Source organism: Oncorhynchus mykiss, unplaced genomic scaffold, assembly GCF_013265735.2.
Source record: "Oncorhynchus mykiss isolate Arlee unplaced genomic scaffold, USDA_OmykA_1.1 un_scaffold_144, whole genome shotgun sequence".
Classification (NCBI taxonomy): Eukaryota; Metazoa; Chordata; class Actinopteri; order Salmoniformes; family Salmonidae; genus Oncorhynchus; species Oncorhynchus mykiss.
Window position 1 is genome coordinate 1,359,175 of NW_023493665.1, and position 19,289 is coordinate 1,378,463.

The window sequence follows — 19,289 nt, forward strand, 5'->3', positions numbered from 1 at the left end:
AGGCCCATGTTTTTTAAAATAGGGAACTGCTGCCCCCTAGTGGATATATATATAGAATCTGCTGCCCCCTAGTGGATATATATAGAATCTGCTGCCCCCTAGTGGATATATATAGAATCTGCTGTCTCCTAGTGGATATATATATAATCTGCTGCCCCCTAGTGGATATATATATAATATACTGTCTCCTAGTGGATATATATATATAATCTGCTGTCTCCTAGTGGATATATATAGAATATGCTGCCCCCTAGTGGATATAAATAGAATATGCTGCCCCCCAATTGGATATATATAATATACTGCCCCTTAGTGGATATATATAGAATCTGCTGCCCCCTAGTGGATATATATATATAATCTGCTGCCCCCTAGTGGATATATATATATATATATATATATATATATATATATAGAATATGCTGCCCCCTAGTGGATATATGTAGAATTTGCTGCCCCCTAGTGGATATATATAGAATCTGCAGCCCCCTAGTGGATATATATAGAATCTGCTGTCTCCTAGTGGATATATATATAATCTGCTGTCTCCTAGTGGATATATATATAATCTGCTGCCCCCTAGTGGATATATATATAATATACTTCCCCCTAGTGGATATATATAGAATCTGCTGTCTCCTAGTGGATATATATATATAATCTGCTGTCTCCTAGTGGATATATATATAATATACTTCCCCCTAGTGGATATATATATAATATACTTCCCCCTAGTGGATATATATATAATCTGCTGTCTCCTAGTGGATATATATATAATCTGCTGTCTCCTAGTGGATATATATAGAATCTGCTGTCTCCTAGTGGATATATATATATAATCTGCTGTCTCCTAGTGGATATATATATATAGAATATGCTGCCCCCTAGTGGATATATATAGAATCTGCTGCCCCCTAGTGGATATATATATATATATATATATGTTTTCTTCTCACTGTGATTTCTCAGAACATAAATTATATATTCTTTGAAATGTAATTAAGAGAATTCAGAGATTATAGTCCAATAAATGAATAAATTAATATAATTTTAACATTTGACACATGTATTGTAGTATACGTTTAATTCACAGTTTAATTTGTATGGAAAACAGAATAAAATACATTTGACAGAACATTTTGGTACTTGGACTCTTGTTCTTTCAATCCGAGTTTAAAACATGTTGAATGAAGTTCTCAGTCTTAGTGGATCTACTTCTGTCTACTGACCCATCGACCCTCCCTCCCTCCCTCCCTCCCTCCCTCCCTCCCTCCCTCCCTCCCTCCCTCCCTCCCTCCCTCCCTCCCTCCCTCCCTCCCTCCCTCCCTCCCTCCTCAGATCAGTGTGTGTCTGCGTCTGTGCCGGGCCAGGTCCCTCCCTCCCTCCCTCCCTCCCTCCCTCCCTCCCTCCTCAGATCAGTGTGTGTCTGCGTCTGTGTAGGGCCAGGTGATCTGAGCGGGAAAAGGAGCGTTGACAGTCGCCACACCTGAAGGGCTTCACCCCCGTGTGTTTCCTGTGATGGCGGGTCAGCTCGTCAGAACGGGCAAAATGCCACGTGCACCCGTCCCACGTGCACTTATACGGCTTCTCACCTGGGACAGAGAAGATAGATTATGATTTTTACTGTCACACACACCGGATAGGTGTTAGGTGATAGGTGTTAGGTGATAGGTGTCAGGTGTTAGGTGATAGGTGATAGGTGTTAGGTGTTAGGTGTTAGGTGATAGGTGTTAGGTGATAGGTGATAGGTGTTAGGTGTTAGGTGATAGGTGTTAGGTGATAGGTGATAGGTGTTAGGTGTTAGGTGTTAGGTGATAGGTGTTAGGTGATAGGTGATAGGTGTTAGGTGTTAGGTGATAGGTGTTAGGTGATAGGTGTCAGGTGTTAGGTGATAGGTGATAGGCGATAGGTGATAGGTGTTAGGTGATAGGTGATAGGTGTTAGGTGATAGGTGATAGGTGTTAGGTGATAGGTGATAGGTGTTAGGTGATAGGTGTTAGGTGATAGGTGATAGGTGTTAGGTGTTAGGTGTTAGGTGATAGGTGTTAGGTGATAGGTGATAGGTGTTAGGTGATAGGTGATAGGTGTTAGGTGATAGGTGATAGGTGTTAGGTGATAGGTGTTAGGTGATAGGTGTTAGGTGATAGGTGTTAGGTGATAGGTGTTAGGTGTTAGGTGATAGGTGATAGGTGTTAGGTGATAGGTGTTAGGTGTTAGGTGTTAGGTGATAGGTGTTAGGTGTTAGGTGATAGGTGTTAGGTGATAGGTGTTAGGTGATAGGTGATAGGTGTTAGGTGATAGGTGATAGGTGATAGGTGTTAGGTGTTAGGTGCTAGGTGTTAGTTGTTAGGTGTTAGGTGATAGGTGATAGGTGTTAGGTGATAGGTGATAGGTGTTAGGTGTTAGGTGTTAGGTGATAGGTGTTAGGTGATAGGTGATAGGTGATAGGTGCAGTGTCATGTGTTTTTTTACAGGGTCAGTCATAGAGAAGGAGAGAGAAGGAATCAGATAGAAGAATGGTGGAGGACAGATAGAAAGGGGAGTGTGTGTGTGTGTGTGTGTTTGTGCGTGTGTGTGTGACCTACCTGTGTGTGTGTGTGTGTGTGTGTGTGTGACCTGCCTGTGTGTGTGCGTCTGTGGGCCTTGAGGTGGGAACTCTTGGTGTACTCCTTGTTACAGCCGTAAAACTCACACCTGTGGACACTCCTACGGACACGCCCCCTGACCTCTGACCTGGTCACATGACCTACTCGCATGCTCTGGATACCACCGGCTAACATGGAGCTGCAACACAATTAATCAATCAATCAATCAATCAATCATTCAATCAATCAATCATTCAATCATTCAATCAATCAATCATTCAATCATTCAATCAAGCATTCAATCAATTAATCAATCAATAAATCAATCAATCAATAAATCAATCAATCAATCAATAAATCAATCAATAAATCAATCAATAAATCAATCAATAAATCAATCAATCAATAAATCCATCATTCAATCAATCATTCAAATCAATAAATCAATCAATCAATCATTCAATCAATCATTCAATCATCCAATCAATCAATCAATAAATCTATCATTCAATCAATCATTCAATCCATCAATCAATCAATCAGTCATTACAACACGTTGTATCCCATTTTATCCTACTATTTATCAATGAACTGTGTTGCTGTCTCCTATTGGTCGTTTCTAGACTGTTTCAATGCATTTGAGAGGTATTTTCTCTTCTGTTTGGCCACTAGATGGAGTCCTGTGATCAAGTGAAGAGGAGGAATAGACCCAGTCCTGAACTACTCTGTTAACAACCTGTCCCATCTCTGTAGTCAGTCCTGAACTACTCTGGTAACAACCTGGCGCATCTCTGTAGTCAGTCCTGACCCACTCTGGTTACAACCTGGCCCATCTCTGTAGTCAGTCCTGACCCACTCTGGTTACAACCTGTCCCATCTCTGTAGTCAGTCCTGACCCACTCTGGTTACAACCTGGCCCATCTCTGTAGTCAGTCCTGACCCACTCTGGTTACAACCTGTCCCATCTCTGTAGTCAGTCCTGACCCACTCTGGTTACAACCTGTCCCATCTCTGTAGTCAGTCCTGACCCACTCTGGTTACAACCTGTCCCATCTCTGTAGTCAGTCCTGACCCACTCTGGTTACAACCTGTCCCATCTCTGTAGTCAGTCCTGACCCACTCTGGTTACAACCTGTCCCATCTCTGTAGTCAGTCCTGACCCACTCTGGTTACAACCTGTCCCATCGCTGTACTCACTCATGACCCACTCTGTTAACAACCTGTCCCATCTCTGTAGTCAGTCCTGACCCACTCTGGTAACAACCTGTCCCATCTCTGTACTCACTCATGACCCACTCTGTTAACAGCCTGTCCCATCTCTGTAGTCAGTCCTGACCCACTCTGGTTACAACCTGTCCCATCTCTGTAGTCAGTCCTGACCCACTCTGGTTACAACCTGTCCCATCTCTGTAGTCAGTCCTGACCCACTCCGGTAACAACCTGTCCCATCTCTGTAGTCAGCCCTGACCCACTCTGTTAACAACCTGTCCCATCTCTGTAGTCAGTCCTGACCCACTCTGGTAACAACCTGTCCCATCTCAGTAGTCAGTCCTGACCCACTCTGGTTACAACCTGTCCCATCTCTGTAGTCAGTCCTGAACCACTCTGGTTACAACCTGTCCCATCTCTGTAGTCAGTCCTGACCCACTCATTTAACAACCTGTCCCATCTCTGTAGTCAGTCCTGACCCACTCTGGTTACAACCTGTCCCATCTCTGTAGTCAGTCCTGACCCACTCTGGTTATAACCTGTCCCATCTCTGTAGTCAGCCCTGACCCACTCTGGTTACAACCTGTCCCATCTCTGTCGTCAGTCCTGACCCACTCTGGTTACAACCTGTCCCATCTCTGTAGTCAGTCCTGACCCACTCTGGTTACAACCTGTCCCATCTCTGTAGTCAGTCCTGACCCACTCTGTTAACAACCTGTCCCATCTCTGTAGTCAGTCCTGACCCACTCTGGTAACAACCTGTCCCATCTCTGTCCTGACCCACTCTGGTTACAACCTGTCCCATCTGTGTAGTCAGTCCTGACCCACTCTGGTTACAACCTGTCCCATCTCTGTAGTCAGTCCTGACCCACTCTGGTTACAACCTGTCCAATCTCTTCACTCACTCATGACCCACTCTGTTAACAACCTTTCCCATCTCTGTAGTCAGTGCTGACCCACTCTGGTAACAACCTGTCCCATCTCTGTACTCACTCATGACCCACTCTGTTAACAACCTGTCCCATCTCTGTAGTCAGTCCTGACCCACTCTGGTTATAACCTGTCCCATCTCTGTAGTCAGTCCTGACCCACTCTGGTTACAACCTGTCCCATCTCTGTAGTCAGTCCTGACCCACTCCGGTAACAACCTGTCCCATCTCTGTAGTCAGCCCTGACCCACTCTGTTAACAACCTGTCCCATCTCTGTAGTCAGTCCTGACCCACTCTCGTAACAACCTGTCCCATCTCTGTAGTCAGTCCTGACCCACTCTGGTTACAACCTGTCCCATCTCTGTAGTCAGTCCTGACCCACTCTGGTTACAACCTGTCCCATCTCTGTAGTCAGTCCTGACCCACTCTGGTTACAACCTGTCCCATCTCTGTAGTCAGTCCTGACCCACTCTGGTAACAACCTGTCCCATCTCTGTAGTCAGTCCTGACCCACTCTGGTTACAACCTGTCCCATCTCTGTAGTCAGTACTGACCCACTCTGGTTACAACCTGTCCCATCTCTGTAGTCAGTCCTGACCCACTCTGGTTACAACCTGTCCCATCTCTGTAGTCAGTCCTGACCCACTCTGGTAACAACCTGTCCCATCTCTGTAGTCAGTCCTGACCCACTCTGGTTATAACCTGTCCCATCTCTGTAGTCAGCCCTGACCCACTCTGGTTACAACCTGTCCCATCTCTGTCGTCAGTCCTGACCCACTCTGGTTACAACCTGTCCCATCTCTGTAGTCAGTCCTGACCCACTCTGGTTACAACCTGTCCCATCTCTGTAGTCAGTCCTGACCCACTCTGTTAACAACCTGTCCCATCTCTGTAGTCAGTCCTGACCCACTCTGGTAACAACCTGTCCCATCTCTGTCCTGACCCACTCTGGTTACAACCTGTCCCATCTGTGTAGTCAGTCCTGACCCACTCTGGTTACAACCTGTCCCATCTCTGTAGTCAGTCCTGACCCACTCTGGTTACAACCTGTCCAATATCTGTACTCACTCATGACCCACTCTGTTAACAACCTTTCCCATCTCTGTAGTCAGTGCTGACCCACTCTGGTAACAACCTGTCCCATCTCTGTACTCACTCATGACCCACTCTGTTAACAACCTGTCCCATCTCTGTAGTCAGTCCTGACCCACTCTGGTTATAACCTGTCCCATCTCTGTAGTCAGTCCTGACCCACTCTGGTTACAACCTGTCCCATCTCTGTAGTCAGTCCTGACCCACTCCGGTAACAACCTGTCCCATCTCTGTAGTCAGCCCTGACCCACTCTGTTAACAACCTGTCCCATCTCTGTAGTCAGTCCTGACCCACTCTCGTAACAACCTGTCCCATCTCTGTAGTCAGTCCTGACCCACTCTGGTTACAACCTGTCCCATCTCTGTAGTCAGTCCTGACCCACTCTGGTTACAACCTGTCCCATCTCTGTAGTCAGTCCTGACCCACTCTGGTTACAACCTGTCCCATCTCTGTAGTCAGTCCTGACCCACTCTGGTAACAACCTGTCCCATCTCTGTAGTCAGTCCTGACCCACTCTGGTTACAACCTGTCCCATCTCTGTAGTCAGTACTGACCCACTCTGGTTACAACCTGTCCCATCTCTGTAGTCAGTCCTGACCCACTCTGGTTACAACCTGTCCCATCTCTGTAGTCAGTCCTGACCCACTCTGGTAACAACCTGTCCCATCTCTGTAGTCAGTCCTGACCCACTCTGGTTACAACCTGTCCCATCTCTGTAGTCAGTCCTGACCCACTCTGGTTACAACCTGTCCCATCTCTGTAGTCAGTCCTGACCCACTCTGGTTACAACCTGTCCCATCTCTGTAGTCAGTCCTGACCCACTCTGGTTACAACCTGTCCCATCTCTGTAGTCAGTCCTGACCCACTCTGGTTACAACCTGTCCCATCTCTGTAGTCAGTCCTGACCCACTCTGGTTACAACCTGTCCCATCTCTGTAGTCAGTCCTGACCCACTCTGGTTACAACCTGTCCCATCTCTGTAGTCAGTCCTGACCCACTCTGGTTACAACCTGTCCCATCTCTGTAGTCAGTCCTGACCCACTCTGGTTACAACCTGTCCCATCTCTGTACTCACTCATGTCCCACTCTGGTTACAGCCCGTCCCATCTCTGTCACACTGTCCAGTCTCGTGGTCGGCAGCTCATCATCCTGGCCGTCACCACGGTGACGGTGATGTGGACGTCGGGGTACCTCCAGGGTTCTGCTGTGTGCTGGGTGGGTGTAGAGCAGGGGTGTGGGCCGTACCACTACGGGCGTACGGTGGGCCTGAAGAGGGGCGGGGCTGGAGGAGAGGGGTGTGGGCCGTACCACTACGGGCGTATGGTGGGCCTGAAGAGGGGCGGGGCTGGAGGAGAGGGGTGTGAGGAGGTACTCTCGGACATAACCACAAAGGACTCTCATGCCGGGACCTGCCGCTGATATCGCAGGAGTCTTTGGGACATACGTAATGACAGAGGAGGAGGATGAGGAAGGCTTGGTGATGGAGGTGGACGGTAGGGGGCACAGGGAGACTCCTGTGGATGTCGGAGATGTCCTGGAGCTGCTGGTGGACAGGTCTACAGGCTCTGTCTGGGGCTGGAAAGAGTTTGGGTTACAGGGTTGTGTGTCTGGAGGACTTGGAGGTACTGGGCTGAACATCTTCCTCTTCAGAACCACCCTGTCCATCTGAGGAGGGGACAACACCAACAGAGACTGGAGAGGAGAGAGGCGAAGAGAGTATAGAGAGGGGGAGAGGGGAAGGAGACAAGGGGAGGGGAGAGGAGAAAGGAAGAGAGAGGAGAGAGGGGATGTAGAGAGAGAGGAGAGAGGGGAAGGGAAGGGAAGAGGGGAAGGAGAAAGGAGGAGAGAGGAGAGGGGAGAAAGGAGGGGAGAGGGGAGAGTGGGATAGAGGAGAGGGGAGAGGGGAGAGGGGAAGGGGAGAGCGGAAGGAGAGAGGGGGATAGAGGATAGGGGAGAGAGGAGGGGAGAGGAGGAGTGAGGAGGGTGGAGAGAGGAGAGGTGGGAGGGGAGAGGGGAAGGAGAGAGGGGGATAGAGGAAAGAGGATAGGAGAGAGGGGGAGAGGAGATGAGAGGGGGAGGGGAGAGGGGAGAGGAGTAGAGAGGGGAGACAGGAGAGGGGAGACATTTTGTAATTCATCTGTCTTCCTCTTCATCAGTCTGTTTGTACTAGTTGTTATGTCCTCCTCTTCCTCGTCTGCCTCTCCTTCTGTTCTGTAGTTTACGTAGTTGTTCCAGATCATTTCTCAGGAGGCTTTTTTTGGTCAAGTGTTGGTTTACATGGAGAGAGGAGAGGAGAGGAGAGGAGAAGAGGAGGGGAGAGGAGAGGAGAGGAGAGGAGAGGAAAGGAAAGGAGAGGAGAGGAGAGGAGAGGAGAGGAAAGGAGAGGAGAGGAGAAGAGAAGAGAAGAGAAGAGGAGGGGAGAGGAGAGGAGAGGAGAGGAGAAGAGAGGAGAAGAGGGGGGGAGAGGAGAGGAGAAGAGAAGAGAAGAGAAGAGAAGAGAAGAGAGGAGAGGAGGAGAGGAGAAGAGGAGGGGAGAGGAGAGGAGAGGAGAGGAGAGGAGAGGAGAGGAAAGGAGAGGAGAGGAGAAGAGAAGAGAAGAGAAGAGGAGGGGAGAGGAGAGGAGAGGAGAGGAGAAGAGAGGAGAAGAGGGGGGGAGAGGAGAGGAGAAGAGAAGAGAAGAGAAGAGAGGAGAGGAGGAGAGGAGAGGAGAGGAGAGGAGAGGAGAATAGAAGAGAAGAGAAGAGAAGAGAAGAGAAGAGAAGAGAAGAGAAGAGAAGAGGAGAGGAGAGGAGAGGAGAGGAGAGGAGAGGAGAGGAGAGGTCCATGGCAGTGGGTCCACCCTAACAGAACAGAACAGAGGGCTTGTGTTTCAGAGTGGTTCAGCCTTTCTACTGCTTTGTCTGTTGATTTAAGTGAGGCCCTGATGAGCCCCTGACGCTCTCCAGAGCGAGACAGACACTACCCACACATTTCCTGTTGCTCTCGCTCTACCATTAACTAGCTGTCGCCCCGACAGGAATAGAGAGGATGGGAGTAGAGAATAGTACACAGAGGAAGAGACCAGGTTTTAAAGTAGACACATCCTCATACCGTTCTCTGAGGCTCCAGAGACTCTGATTGGACGCTGACGGCAGGCATCCCGTCGATCAACAGCATGATGTCCCGCCCACGGCTGTTTAGAGAGCCAAAACAGGATAGACGTTTTCATTGGTTTATTTGATAGGAACATTAAACCACAACCTAAAACATTGGTCAACGTAACCGTGAACAGCCTGTGTAGAGTCGCACTGTAACATCCTCTGACTGGCAGCATCGGTCTCTGGGTCGCAGAGAGACCTGTGGTGGTTTCAGTGTTCAGTCAGACATACAACCCACAATGCAACTTCCTGTCAGACAGACGGCCGCCGCCGTCGTCGGACCAGCTCACACTTTAACCACAGATTCCTTCCACCTATTAGCTCTGTCCTGTCTGTCTGTCTGTCTGTCTGTCTGTCTGTCTGTCTGTTTGTCTGTCTATCTGTCTATCTGTCTGTCTATCTGTCGTCCTGTCTATCTGTCTGTCTATCTGTCTGTCTGCCTGCCTGTCTGTCTGTCTGTCTGTCTGTCTGTCTGTCTGTCTGTCTGTCAGTCTGCCTGTCTGTCTGTCTGTCGTCCTGTCTGTCTGTCTGTCTATCTGCCTATCTATCTGTCTGTCTATCTGTCGTCCTGTCTGTCATGATGATGGCCCCAGAGGGCTGCCGTCTTATTGGTTAGTTGTCTTTTACGCGTTGTTGATATTTAGGTATATTCCTTAAAACTGCACTGTTGGTTCAGGGCTTGTAAAGTTTCACTGTAAGGTCTTACTACACCTGTTGTATTCGCCGCATGTGATTTGATTTGTCTGTCTCTGCTTGTCTGCCTGTCTGTCACACCTTGCTCTGTCTGTCTACACACCCCTGACTGACAGAGTAGACAGATCCTCTGTCTGTCTGTCTGTCTGTCTGCCTGTCTGTCACACCTTGCTCTGTCTGTCTACACACCCCTGACTGACAGAGTAGACAGATCCTCTCTGTCTGCTTCCTCTTGAGGTTTCCTCTTGATAAGGAGTTAATTCTGTGACACTGTGTTTGGCCTCCTGTTTTGCTCTCTGGGGGGTCGAAGCCCGTTTACTGAAGATAACCCTGTGTCATGTTGCTGTTAAACGGGCTAATGTTATTGATCGACAAGCTGACAGTAGACTGACAGTAGACATATGGGTTGTTCTTAACCCCAGCCCTCTACAGACACCATCTCTCCTTGTTCCACTCAGGGTAGCAGGGTGGCCTAGTGGTTAAAGCGTTGGACTAGCAGCCGAAAAGTTGCAAGATCGAATCCCCGAGCTGACAAGGTACAAATCTGTCATTCTGATCCTGAACAAGGCAGGCCGTCATTGAAAATAAGAATTTGTTCTTAACTGACTTGCCTGGTTAAATAAAGGTTAAAAATAAATACTCCTGTTTCCATCTCCTCTGTTCACATAAAGGAAGCTCTTCATAGATCACATAAAGGAAGCTGTTCACATAAAGGAAGCTCTTTATAGATCACATAAAGGAAGCTGTTCACATAAAGGAAGCTCTTTATAGATCACATAAAGGAAGCTGTTCACATAAAGGAAGCTCTTTATAGATCACATAAAGGAAGCTGTTCATAGATCACATAAAGGAAGCTCTTCATAGATCACATAAAGGAAGCTCTTCATAGATCACATAAAGGAAGCTCTTCATTGATCACATAAAGGAAGCTCTTCATAGATCACATAAAGGAAGCTCTTCATAGATCACATAAAGGAAGCTCTTCATAGATCACATAAAGGAAGCTCTTCATAGATCACATAAAGGAAGCTCTTCATAGATCACATAAAGGAAGCTCTTGCTATTAAACACTGGACCCTTTCTTTTATACTGTTTTTCAAACAGGCTGGAGGCTGCCCTGTTAGGATGTGGCCCTGTTAGGATGTGGCCCTGTTAGGATGTGGCCCTGTTAGGAGGCTGGAGGCTGCCCTGTTAGGAGGCTGCCCTGTTAGGAGGCTGGAGGCTGCCCTGCTAGGATGTGGCCCTGTTAGAATGTGGCCCTGTTAGGATGTGGCCCTGTTAGGATGCTGCCCTGTTAGGAGGCTGCCCTGTTAGGATGTGGCCCTGTTAGGATGTGGCCCTGTTAGGAGGCTGCCCTGTTAGGATGTGGCCCTGTTAGGATGTGGCCCTGTTAGGATGTGGCCCTGTTAGGATGCGGCCCTGTTAGGAGGCTGGAGGCTGCCCTGTTAGGATGCGGCCCTGTTAGGATGTGGCCCTGTTAGGATGCGGCCCTGTTAGGAGGCTGGAGGCTGCCCTGTTAGGATGTGGCCCTGTTAGGATGCGGCCCTGTTAGGATGTGGCCCTGTTAGGATGTGGCCCTGTTAGGATGTGGCCCTGTTAGGATGTGGCCCTGTTAGGATGTGGCCCTGTTAGGATGCTGCCCTGTTAGGAGGCTGCCCTGTTAGGATGTGGCCCTGTTAGGATGTGGCCCTGTTAGGAGGCTGCCCTGTTAGGATGTGGCCCTGTTAGGATGTGGCCCTGTTAGGATGTGGCCCTGTTAGGATGCGGCCCTGTTAGGAGGCTGGAGGCTGCCCTGTTAGGATGCGGCCCTGTTAGGATGTGGCCCTGTTAGGATGTGGCCCTGTTAGGAGGCTGGAGGCTGCCCTGTTAGGATGTGGCCCTGTTAGGATGCGGCCCTGTTAGGATGTGGCCCTGTTAGGATGTGGCCCTGTTAGGATGTGGCCCTGTTAGGATGTGGCCCTGTTAGGATGCGGCCCTGTTAGGATGTGGCCCTGTTAGGATGTGGCCCTGTTAGGATGCTGCCCTGTTAGGATGTGGCCCTGTTAGGATGCGGCCCTGTTAGGATGCGGCCCTGTTAGGATGCGGCCCTGTTAGGAGGCTGGAGGCTGCCCTGTTAGGATGTGGCCCTGTTAGGATGTGGCCCTGTTAGGATGTGGCCCTGTTAGGATGTGGCCCTGATAGGAGGCTGCCCTGTTAGGAGGCTGCCTTGTTAGGATGTGGCCCTGTTAGGAGACTGGAGGCTGCCCTGTTAGGAGGCTGACCTGTTAGGAGGCTGGAGGCTGCCCTGTTAGGAGGCTGCCCTGTTAGGAGACTGGAGGCTGCCCTGTTAGGAGGCTGACCTGTTAGGAGGCTGGAGGCTGCCCTGTTAGGAGGCTGCCCTGTTAGGAGGCTGACCTGTTAGGAGCCTGGAGGCTGCCCTGTTAGGAGGCTGACCTGTTAGGAGGCTGGAGGCTGCCCTGTTAGGAGGCTGCCCTGTTAGGAGGCTGCCCTGTTAGGAGGCTGGAGGCTGCCCTGTTAGGAGGCTGCCCTGTTAGGAGGCTGGAGGCTGCCCTGTTAGGAGGCTGTTCTGTTAGGAGGCTGGAGGCTGCCCTGTTAGGAGGCTGGATGCTGCCCTGTTAGGAGGCTGACCTGCTAGGATGTGGCCCTGTTAGGAGGCTGGAGGCTGCCCTGTTAGGAGGCTGCCCTGTTAGGAGGCTGACCTGTTAGGAGGCTGTCCTGTTAGGAGGCTGATCTGTTAGGAGGCTGCCCTGTTAGGAGGCTGCCCTGTTAGGAGGCTGCCCTGTTAGGAGGCTGCCCTGTTAGGATGTGGCCCTGTTAGGAGGCTGCCCTGTTAGAAGGCTGCCCTGTTAGGAGGCTGCCCTGTTAGGAGGCTGGAGGCTGATCTGTTAGGAGGCTGCCCTGTTAGGAGGCTGCCCTGTTAGGAGGCTGACCTGTTAGGAGGCTACCCTGTTAGGAGGCTGACCTGTTAGGAGGATGCCCTGTTAGGAGGCTGACCTGTTAGGAGGCTGACCTGTTAGGAGGCTGACCTGTTAGGAGGCTAACCTGTTAGGAGGCTGCCCTGTTAGGAGGCTGACCTGTTAGGAGGCTGATCTGTTAGGAGGCTGACCTGTTAGGAGGCTGCCCTGTTAGGATGTGGCCCTATTAGGAGGCTGCGCTGTTAGGAGGCTGCCCTGTTAGGATGTGGCCCTGTTAGGATGTGGCCCTGTTAGGATGCGGCCCTGTTAGGAGGCTGGAGGCTGCCCTGTTAGGATGCGGCCCTGTTAGGATGCGGCCCTGTTAGGATGCGGCCCTGTTAGGAGGCTGGAGGCTGCCCTGTTAGGATGTGGCCCTGTTAGGATGTGGCCCTGTTAGGATGTGGCCCTGTTAGGATGTGGCCCTGTTAGGAGGCTGCCCTGTTAGGAGGTTGCCTTGTTAGGATGTGGCCCTGTTAGGAGACTGGAGGCTGCCCTGTTAGGAGGCTGACCTGTTAGGAGGCTGGAGGCTGCCCTGTTAGGAGGCTGCCCTGTTAGGAGACTGGAGGCTGCCCTGTTAGGAGGCTGACCTGTTAGGAGGCTGGAGGCTGCCCTGTTAGGAGGCTGCCCTGTTAGGAGGCTGCCCTGTTAGGAGGCTGACCTGTTAGGAGACTGGAGGCTGCCCTGTTAGGAGGCTGACCTGTTAGGAGGCTGGAGGCTGCCCTGTTAGGAGGCTGCCCTGTTAGGAGGCTGACCTGTTAGGAGACTGGAGGCTGCCCTGTTAGGAGGCTGACCTGTTAGGAGGCTGGAGGCTGCCCTGTTAGGAGGCTGCCCTGTTAGGAGGCTGCCCTGTTAGGAGGCTGGAGGCTGCCCTGTTAGGAGGCTGCCCTGTTAGGAGGCTGGAGGCTGCCCTGTTAGGAGGCTGTTCTGTTATGAGGCTGGAGGCTGCCCTGTTAGGAGGGTGCCCTGTTAGGAGGCTGGATGCTGCCCTGTTAGGAGGCTGACCTGCTAGGATGTGGCCCTGTTAGGAGGCTGGAGGCTGCCCTGTTAGGAGGCTGCCCTGTTAGGAGGCTGACCTGTTAGGAGGCTGTCCTGTTAGGAGGCTGATCTGTTAGGAGGCTGCCCTGTTAGGAGGCTGCCCTGTTAGGAGGCTGCCCTGTTAGGATGTGGCCCTGTTAGGAGGCTGCCCTGTTAGAAGGCTGCCCTGTTAGGAGGCTGCCCTGTTAGGAGGCTGGAGGCTGATCTGTTAGGAGGCTGCCCTGTTAGGAGGCTGCCCTGTTAGGAGGCTGACCTGTTAGGAGGCTACCCTGTTAGGAGGCTGACCTGTTAGGAGGCTGCCCTGTTAGGAGGCTGACCTGTTAGGAGGCTGACCTGTTAGGAGGCTAACCTGTTAGGAGGCTGCCCTGTTAGGAGGCTGACCTGTTAGGAGGCTGATCTGTTAGGAGGCTGACCTGTTAGGAGGCTGCCCTGTTAGGATGTGGCCCTATTAGGAGGCTGCCCTGTTAGGAGGCTGCCCTGTTAGGAGGCTGACCTGTTAGGAGGCTGGCCTGTTAGGAGGCTGCCCTGTTAGTAACATAAACATGTTTCTAGGAGTTAGTAACATAACATGTTTCTAGGAGTTAGTAACATAAACATGTTTCTAGGAGTTAGTAACATAAACATGTTTCTAGGAGTTAGTAACATACACATGTTTCTAGGACTTAGTAACATAAACATGTTTCTAGGAGTTAGTAACATAACATGTTTCTATCCTGTTAGGAGTTAGTAACATAACATGTTTCTATCCTGTTAGGAGTTAGTAACATAAACATGTTTCTAGGAGTTAGTAACATAACATGTTTCTATCCTGTTAGGAGTTAGTAACATAACATGTTTCTAGGAGTTAGTAACATAAACATGTTTCTAGGAGTTAGTAACATAACATGTTTCTATCCTGTTAGGAGTTAGTAACATAACATGTTTCTAGGAGTTAGTAACATAAACATGTTTCTAGGAGTTAGTAACATAACATGTTTCTAGGAGTTAGTAACATAAACATGTTTCTAGGAGTTAGTAACATAAACATGTTTCTAGGAGTTAGTAACATAAACATGTTTCTAGGAGTTAGTAACATAAACATGTTTCTAGGAGTTAGTAACATAACATGTTTCTATCCTGTTAGGAGTTAGTAACATAACATGTTTCTAGGAGTTAGTAACATAAACATGTTTCTAGGAGTTAGTAACATAACATGTTTCTAGGAGTTAGTAACATAAACATGTTTCTAGGAGTTAGTAACATAAACACGTTTCTAGGAGTTAGTAACATAAACATGTTTCTAGGAGTTAGTAACATAAACATGTTTCTACCCTGTTAGGAGTTAGTAACATAAACATGTTTCTAGGAGTTAGTAACATAAACATGTTTCTAGGAGTTAGTAACATAACATGTTTCTAGGAGTTAGTAACATAAACATGTTTCTAGGAGTTAGTAACATAAACATGTTTCTAGGAGTTAGTAACATAAACATGTTTCTAGGAGTTAGTAACATAAACATGTTTCTAGGAGTTAGTAACATAAACATGTTTCTAGGAGTTAGTAACATAACATGTTTCTAGGAGTTAGTAACATAAACATGTTTCTAGGAGTTAGTAACATAACATGTTTATATCCTGTTAGGAGTTAGTAACATAACGTGTTTCTAGGAGTTAGTAACATAAACATGTTTCTAGGAGTTAGTAACATAACATGTTTCTAGGAGTTAGTAACATAAACATGTTTCTAGGAGTTAGTAACATAAACATGTTTCTAGGAGTTAGTAACATAAACATGTTTCTAGGAGTTAGTAACATAAACATGTTTCTAGAAGTTACTAACATAAACATGTTTCTAGGAGTTAGTAACATAACATGTTTCTATCCTGTTAGGAGTTAGTAACATAACATGTTTCTAGGAGTTAGTAACATAAACATGTTTCTACCCTGTTAGGAGTTAGTAACATAACATGTTTCTAGGAGTTAGTAACATAAACATGTTTCTAGGAGTTAGTAACATAAACATGTTTCTAGGAGTTAGTAACATAAACATGTTTCTAGAAGTTAGTAACATAAACATGTTTCTAGGAGTTAGTAACATAACATGTTTCTATCCTGTTAGGAGTTAGTAACATAACATGTTTCTAGGAGTTAGTAACATAAACATGTTTCTACCCTGTTAGGAGTTAGTAACATAACATGTTTCTAGGAGCTAGTAACATAAACATGTTTCTACCCTGTTAGGAGTTAGTAACATAACATGTTTCTAGGAGTTAGTAACATAAACATGTTTCTAGGACTTAGTAACATAAACATGTTTCTAGGAGTTAGTAACATAACATGTTTCTATCCTGTTAGGAGTTAGTAACATAACATGTTTCTATCCTGTTAGGAGTTAGTAACATAAACATGTTTCTAGGAGTTAGTAACATAACATGTTTCTATCCTGTTAGGAGTTAGTAACATAACATGTTTCTAGGAGTTAGTAACATAAACATGTTTCTAGGAGTTAGTAACATAACATGTTTCTATCCTGTTAGGAGTTAGTAACATAACATGTTTCTAGGAGTTAATAACATAAACATGTTTATACCCTGTTAGGAGTTAGTAACATAACATGTTTCTAGGAGTTAGTAACATAAACATGTTTCTAGGAGTTAGTAACATAACATGTTTCTAGGAGTTAGTAACATAAACATGTTTCTAGGAGTTAGTAACATAAACATGTTTCTAGGAGTTAGTAACATAAACATGTTTCTAGGAGTTAGTAACATAAACATGTTTCTAGGAGTTAGTAACATAACATGTTTCTATCCTGTTAGGAGTTAGTAACATAACATGTTTCTAGGAGTTAGTAACATAAACATGTTTCTAGGAGTTAGTAACATAACATGTTTCTAGGAGTTAGTAACATAAACATGTTTCTAGGAGTTAGTAACATAAACACGTTTCTAGGAGTTAGTAACATAAACATGTTTCTAGGAGTTAGTAACATAAACATGTTTCTACCCTGTTAGGAGTTAGTAACATAAACATGTTTCTAGGAGTTAGTAACATAAACATGTTTCTAGGAGTTAGTAACATAACATGTTTCTAGGAGTTAGTAACATAAACATGTTTCTAGGAGTTAGTAACATAAACATGTTTCTAGGAGTTAGTAACATAAACATGTTTCTAGGAGTTAGTAACATAAACATGTTTCTAGGAGTTAGTAACATAACATGTTTCTAGGAGTTAGTAACATAAACATGTTTCTAGGAGTTAGTAACATAACATGTTTATATCCTGTTAGGAGTTAGTAACATAACGTGTTTCTAGGAGTTAGTAACATAAACATGTTTCTAGGAGTTAGTAACATAACATGTTTCTAGGAGTTAGTAACATAAACATGTTTCTAGGAGTTAGTAACATAAACATGTTTCTAGGAGTTAGTAACATAAACATGTTTCTAGGAGTTAGTAACATAAACATGTTTATATCCTGTTAGGAGTTAGTAACATAACATGTTTCTAGGAGTTAGTAACATAAACATGTTTCTAGGAGTTAGTAACATAACATGTTTCTAGAAGTTAGTAACATAAACATGTTTCTAGGAGTTAGTAACATAAACATGTTTCTAGGAGTTAGTAACATAAACATGTTTCTAGGAGTTAGTAACATAAACATGTTTCTAGGAGTTAGTAACATAACATGTTTCTATCCTGTTAGGAGTTAGTAACATAACATGTTTCTAGGAGTTAGTAACATAAACATGTTTCTAGGAGTTAGTAACATAACATGTTTCTAGGAGTTAGTAACATAAACATGTTTCTAGGAGTTAGTAACATAAACACGTTTCTAGGAGTTAGTAACATAAACATGTTTCTAGGAGTTAGTAACATAAACATGTTTCTACCCTGTTAGGAGTTAGTAACATAAACATGTTTCTAGGAGTTAGTAACATAAACATGTTTCTAGGAGTTAGTAACATAACATGTTTCTAGGAGTTAGTAACATAAACATGTTTCTAGGAGTTAGTAACATAAACATGTTTCTAGGAGTTAGTAACATAAACATGTTTCTAGGAGTTAGTAACATAAACATGTTTCTAGGAGTTAGTAACATAACATGTTTCTAGGAGTTAGTAACATAAACATGTTTCTAGGAGTTAGTAACATAACATGTTTATATCCTGTTAGGAGTTAGTAACATAACGTGTTTCTAGGAGTTAGTAACATAAACATGTTTCTAGGAGTTAGTAACATAACATGTTTCTAGGAGTTAGTAACATAAACATGTTTCTAGGAGTTAGTAACATAAACATGTTTCTAGGAGTTAGTAACATAAACATGTTTCTAGGAGTTAGTAACATAAACATGTTTCTAGAAGTTAGTAACATAAACATGTTTCTAGGAGTTAGTAACATAACATGTTTCTATCCTGTTAGGAGTTAGTAACATAACATGTTTCTAGGAGTTAGTAACATAAACATGTTTCTACCCTGTTAGGAGTTAGTAACATAACATGTTTCTAGGAGTTAGTAACATAAACATGTTTCTAGGAGTTAGTAACATAAACATGTTTCTAGGAGTTAGTAACATAAACATGTTTCTAGAAGTTAGTAACATAAACATGTTTCTAGGAGTTAGTAACATAACATGTTTCTATCCTGTTAGGAGTTAGTAACATAACATGTTTCTAGGAGTTAGTAACATAAACATGTTTCTACCCTGTTAGGAGTTAGTAACATAACATGTTTCTAGGAGCTAGTAACATAAACATGTTTCTACCCTGTTAGGAGTTAGTAACATAACATGTTTCTAGGAGTTAGTAACATAAACATGTTTCTAGGAGTTAGTAACATAAACATGTTTCTAGGAGTTAGTAACATAACATGTTTCTAGGAGTTAGTAACATAAGCATTCAGCTGCACCGTTGTAACATCTGCTAAACTGTGTACGACCAATAAACATGTACATCCTGCTGTAACCCTGAATGCTGTTGTTGATGCTGAATATATTTCTCATAAAGCCAAACAGAGAGAGCATAATGAAGAAATAGCTTCCAGACCTGGATTGAGACTGAAGCTGTAGCGTAGACTGGAGTGATGAAACAGTTTACAGTTATTTCACCCCCCCCTCTCTGTCTCCCTCTTCCTCTCTCTGTCTCCCTCTTCCTCTCTCTCTTTCTCTCTCTGTCTGTCTTTCTGACTCTCTCTCTCTCTCTCTCTCTTTCTCTCTCTGTCTGTCTTTCTGACTCTCTCTCTCTCTCTCTCTCTCTTTCTCTCTCTGTCTGTCTTTCTGACTCTCTCTCTCTCTCTCTCTCTCTCTCTTTCTCTCAATTCAATTCAATTCAATTCAAGGGCTTTATTGGCATGGGAAACATGTGTTAACATTGCCAAAGCAAGTGAGGTAGACAACATACAAAGTGATATATATATATATATATAAAGTGAAAAACAACAAAAATTAACAGTAAACATTACACATACAGAGGTTTCAAAACAGTAAAGACATTACAAATGTCATATTATATATACATACAGTGTTTTAACAATGTACAAATGGTTAAAGGACACAAGATAAAGTAAATAAGCATAAATATGGGTTGTATTTACAGTGGTGTTTGTTCTTCACTGGTTGCCCTTTTCTCGTGGCAACAGGTCACAAATCTTGCTGCTGTGATGGCACACTGTG

The 19,289-nt window shown here is 45.7% G+C and overlaps 1 protein-coding gene across 4 annotated transcripts; it reads right to left on the reverse strand.

Moving 5' to 3' along the window:
* Positions 1–1,408: 1,408 nt before the first annotated feature.
* Positions 1,409–18,764, reverse strand: LOC118947136 (Krueppel-like factor 12). Of its 4 annotated transcripts, none has more exons than XM_036972387.1 (5): positions 18,664–18,764; positions 8,911–8,992; positions 6,896–7,512; positions 2,624–2,787; positions 1,409–1,595 (listed from the first exon to the last, which is right to left on the reverse strand). In XM_036972387.1, exons 2-5 carry the CDS (start codon positions 8,974–8,976, stop codon positions 1,414–1,416), a joined length of 1,029 nt encoding a protein of 342 aa, XP_036828282.1. In that variant the 5' UTR covers positions 8,977–8,992; positions 18,664–18,764; the 3' UTR covers positions 1,409–1,413. The 4 variants fall into 4 exon arrangements, with proteins under 4 accessions (XP_036828282.1, XP_036828283.1, XP_036828284.1 ...); XM_036972390.1 differs by having other exon boundaries at positions 1,468–1,595; positions 2,698–2,787; XM_036972388.1 differs by lacking the exon at positions 18,664–18,764 and having other exon boundaries at positions 8,911–9,259.
* Positions 18,765–19,289: the final 525 nt, after the last annotated feature.

What these genes read in the sequence shown, in the direction of transcription:
- LOC118947136 (XM_036972387.1), bottom strand. Translation starts at nt 8,976, where the DNA reads ATGCTGTTGATCGACGGGATGCCTGCCGTCAGCGTCCAATCAGAGTCT. An exon ending in CTCTGGAGCCTCAGAGAACG is followed by an intron (nt 7,513 to 8,910) that starts GTATGAGGATGT and finishes TCTCCTCTCCAG; the next exon opens with TCTCTGTTGGTGTTGTCCCC. An exon ending in GTAACCAGAGTGGGACATGA is followed by an intron (nt 2,788 to 6,895) that starts GTGAGTACAGAG and finishes ATTGTGTTGCAG; the next exon opens with CTCCATGTTAGCCGGTGGTA.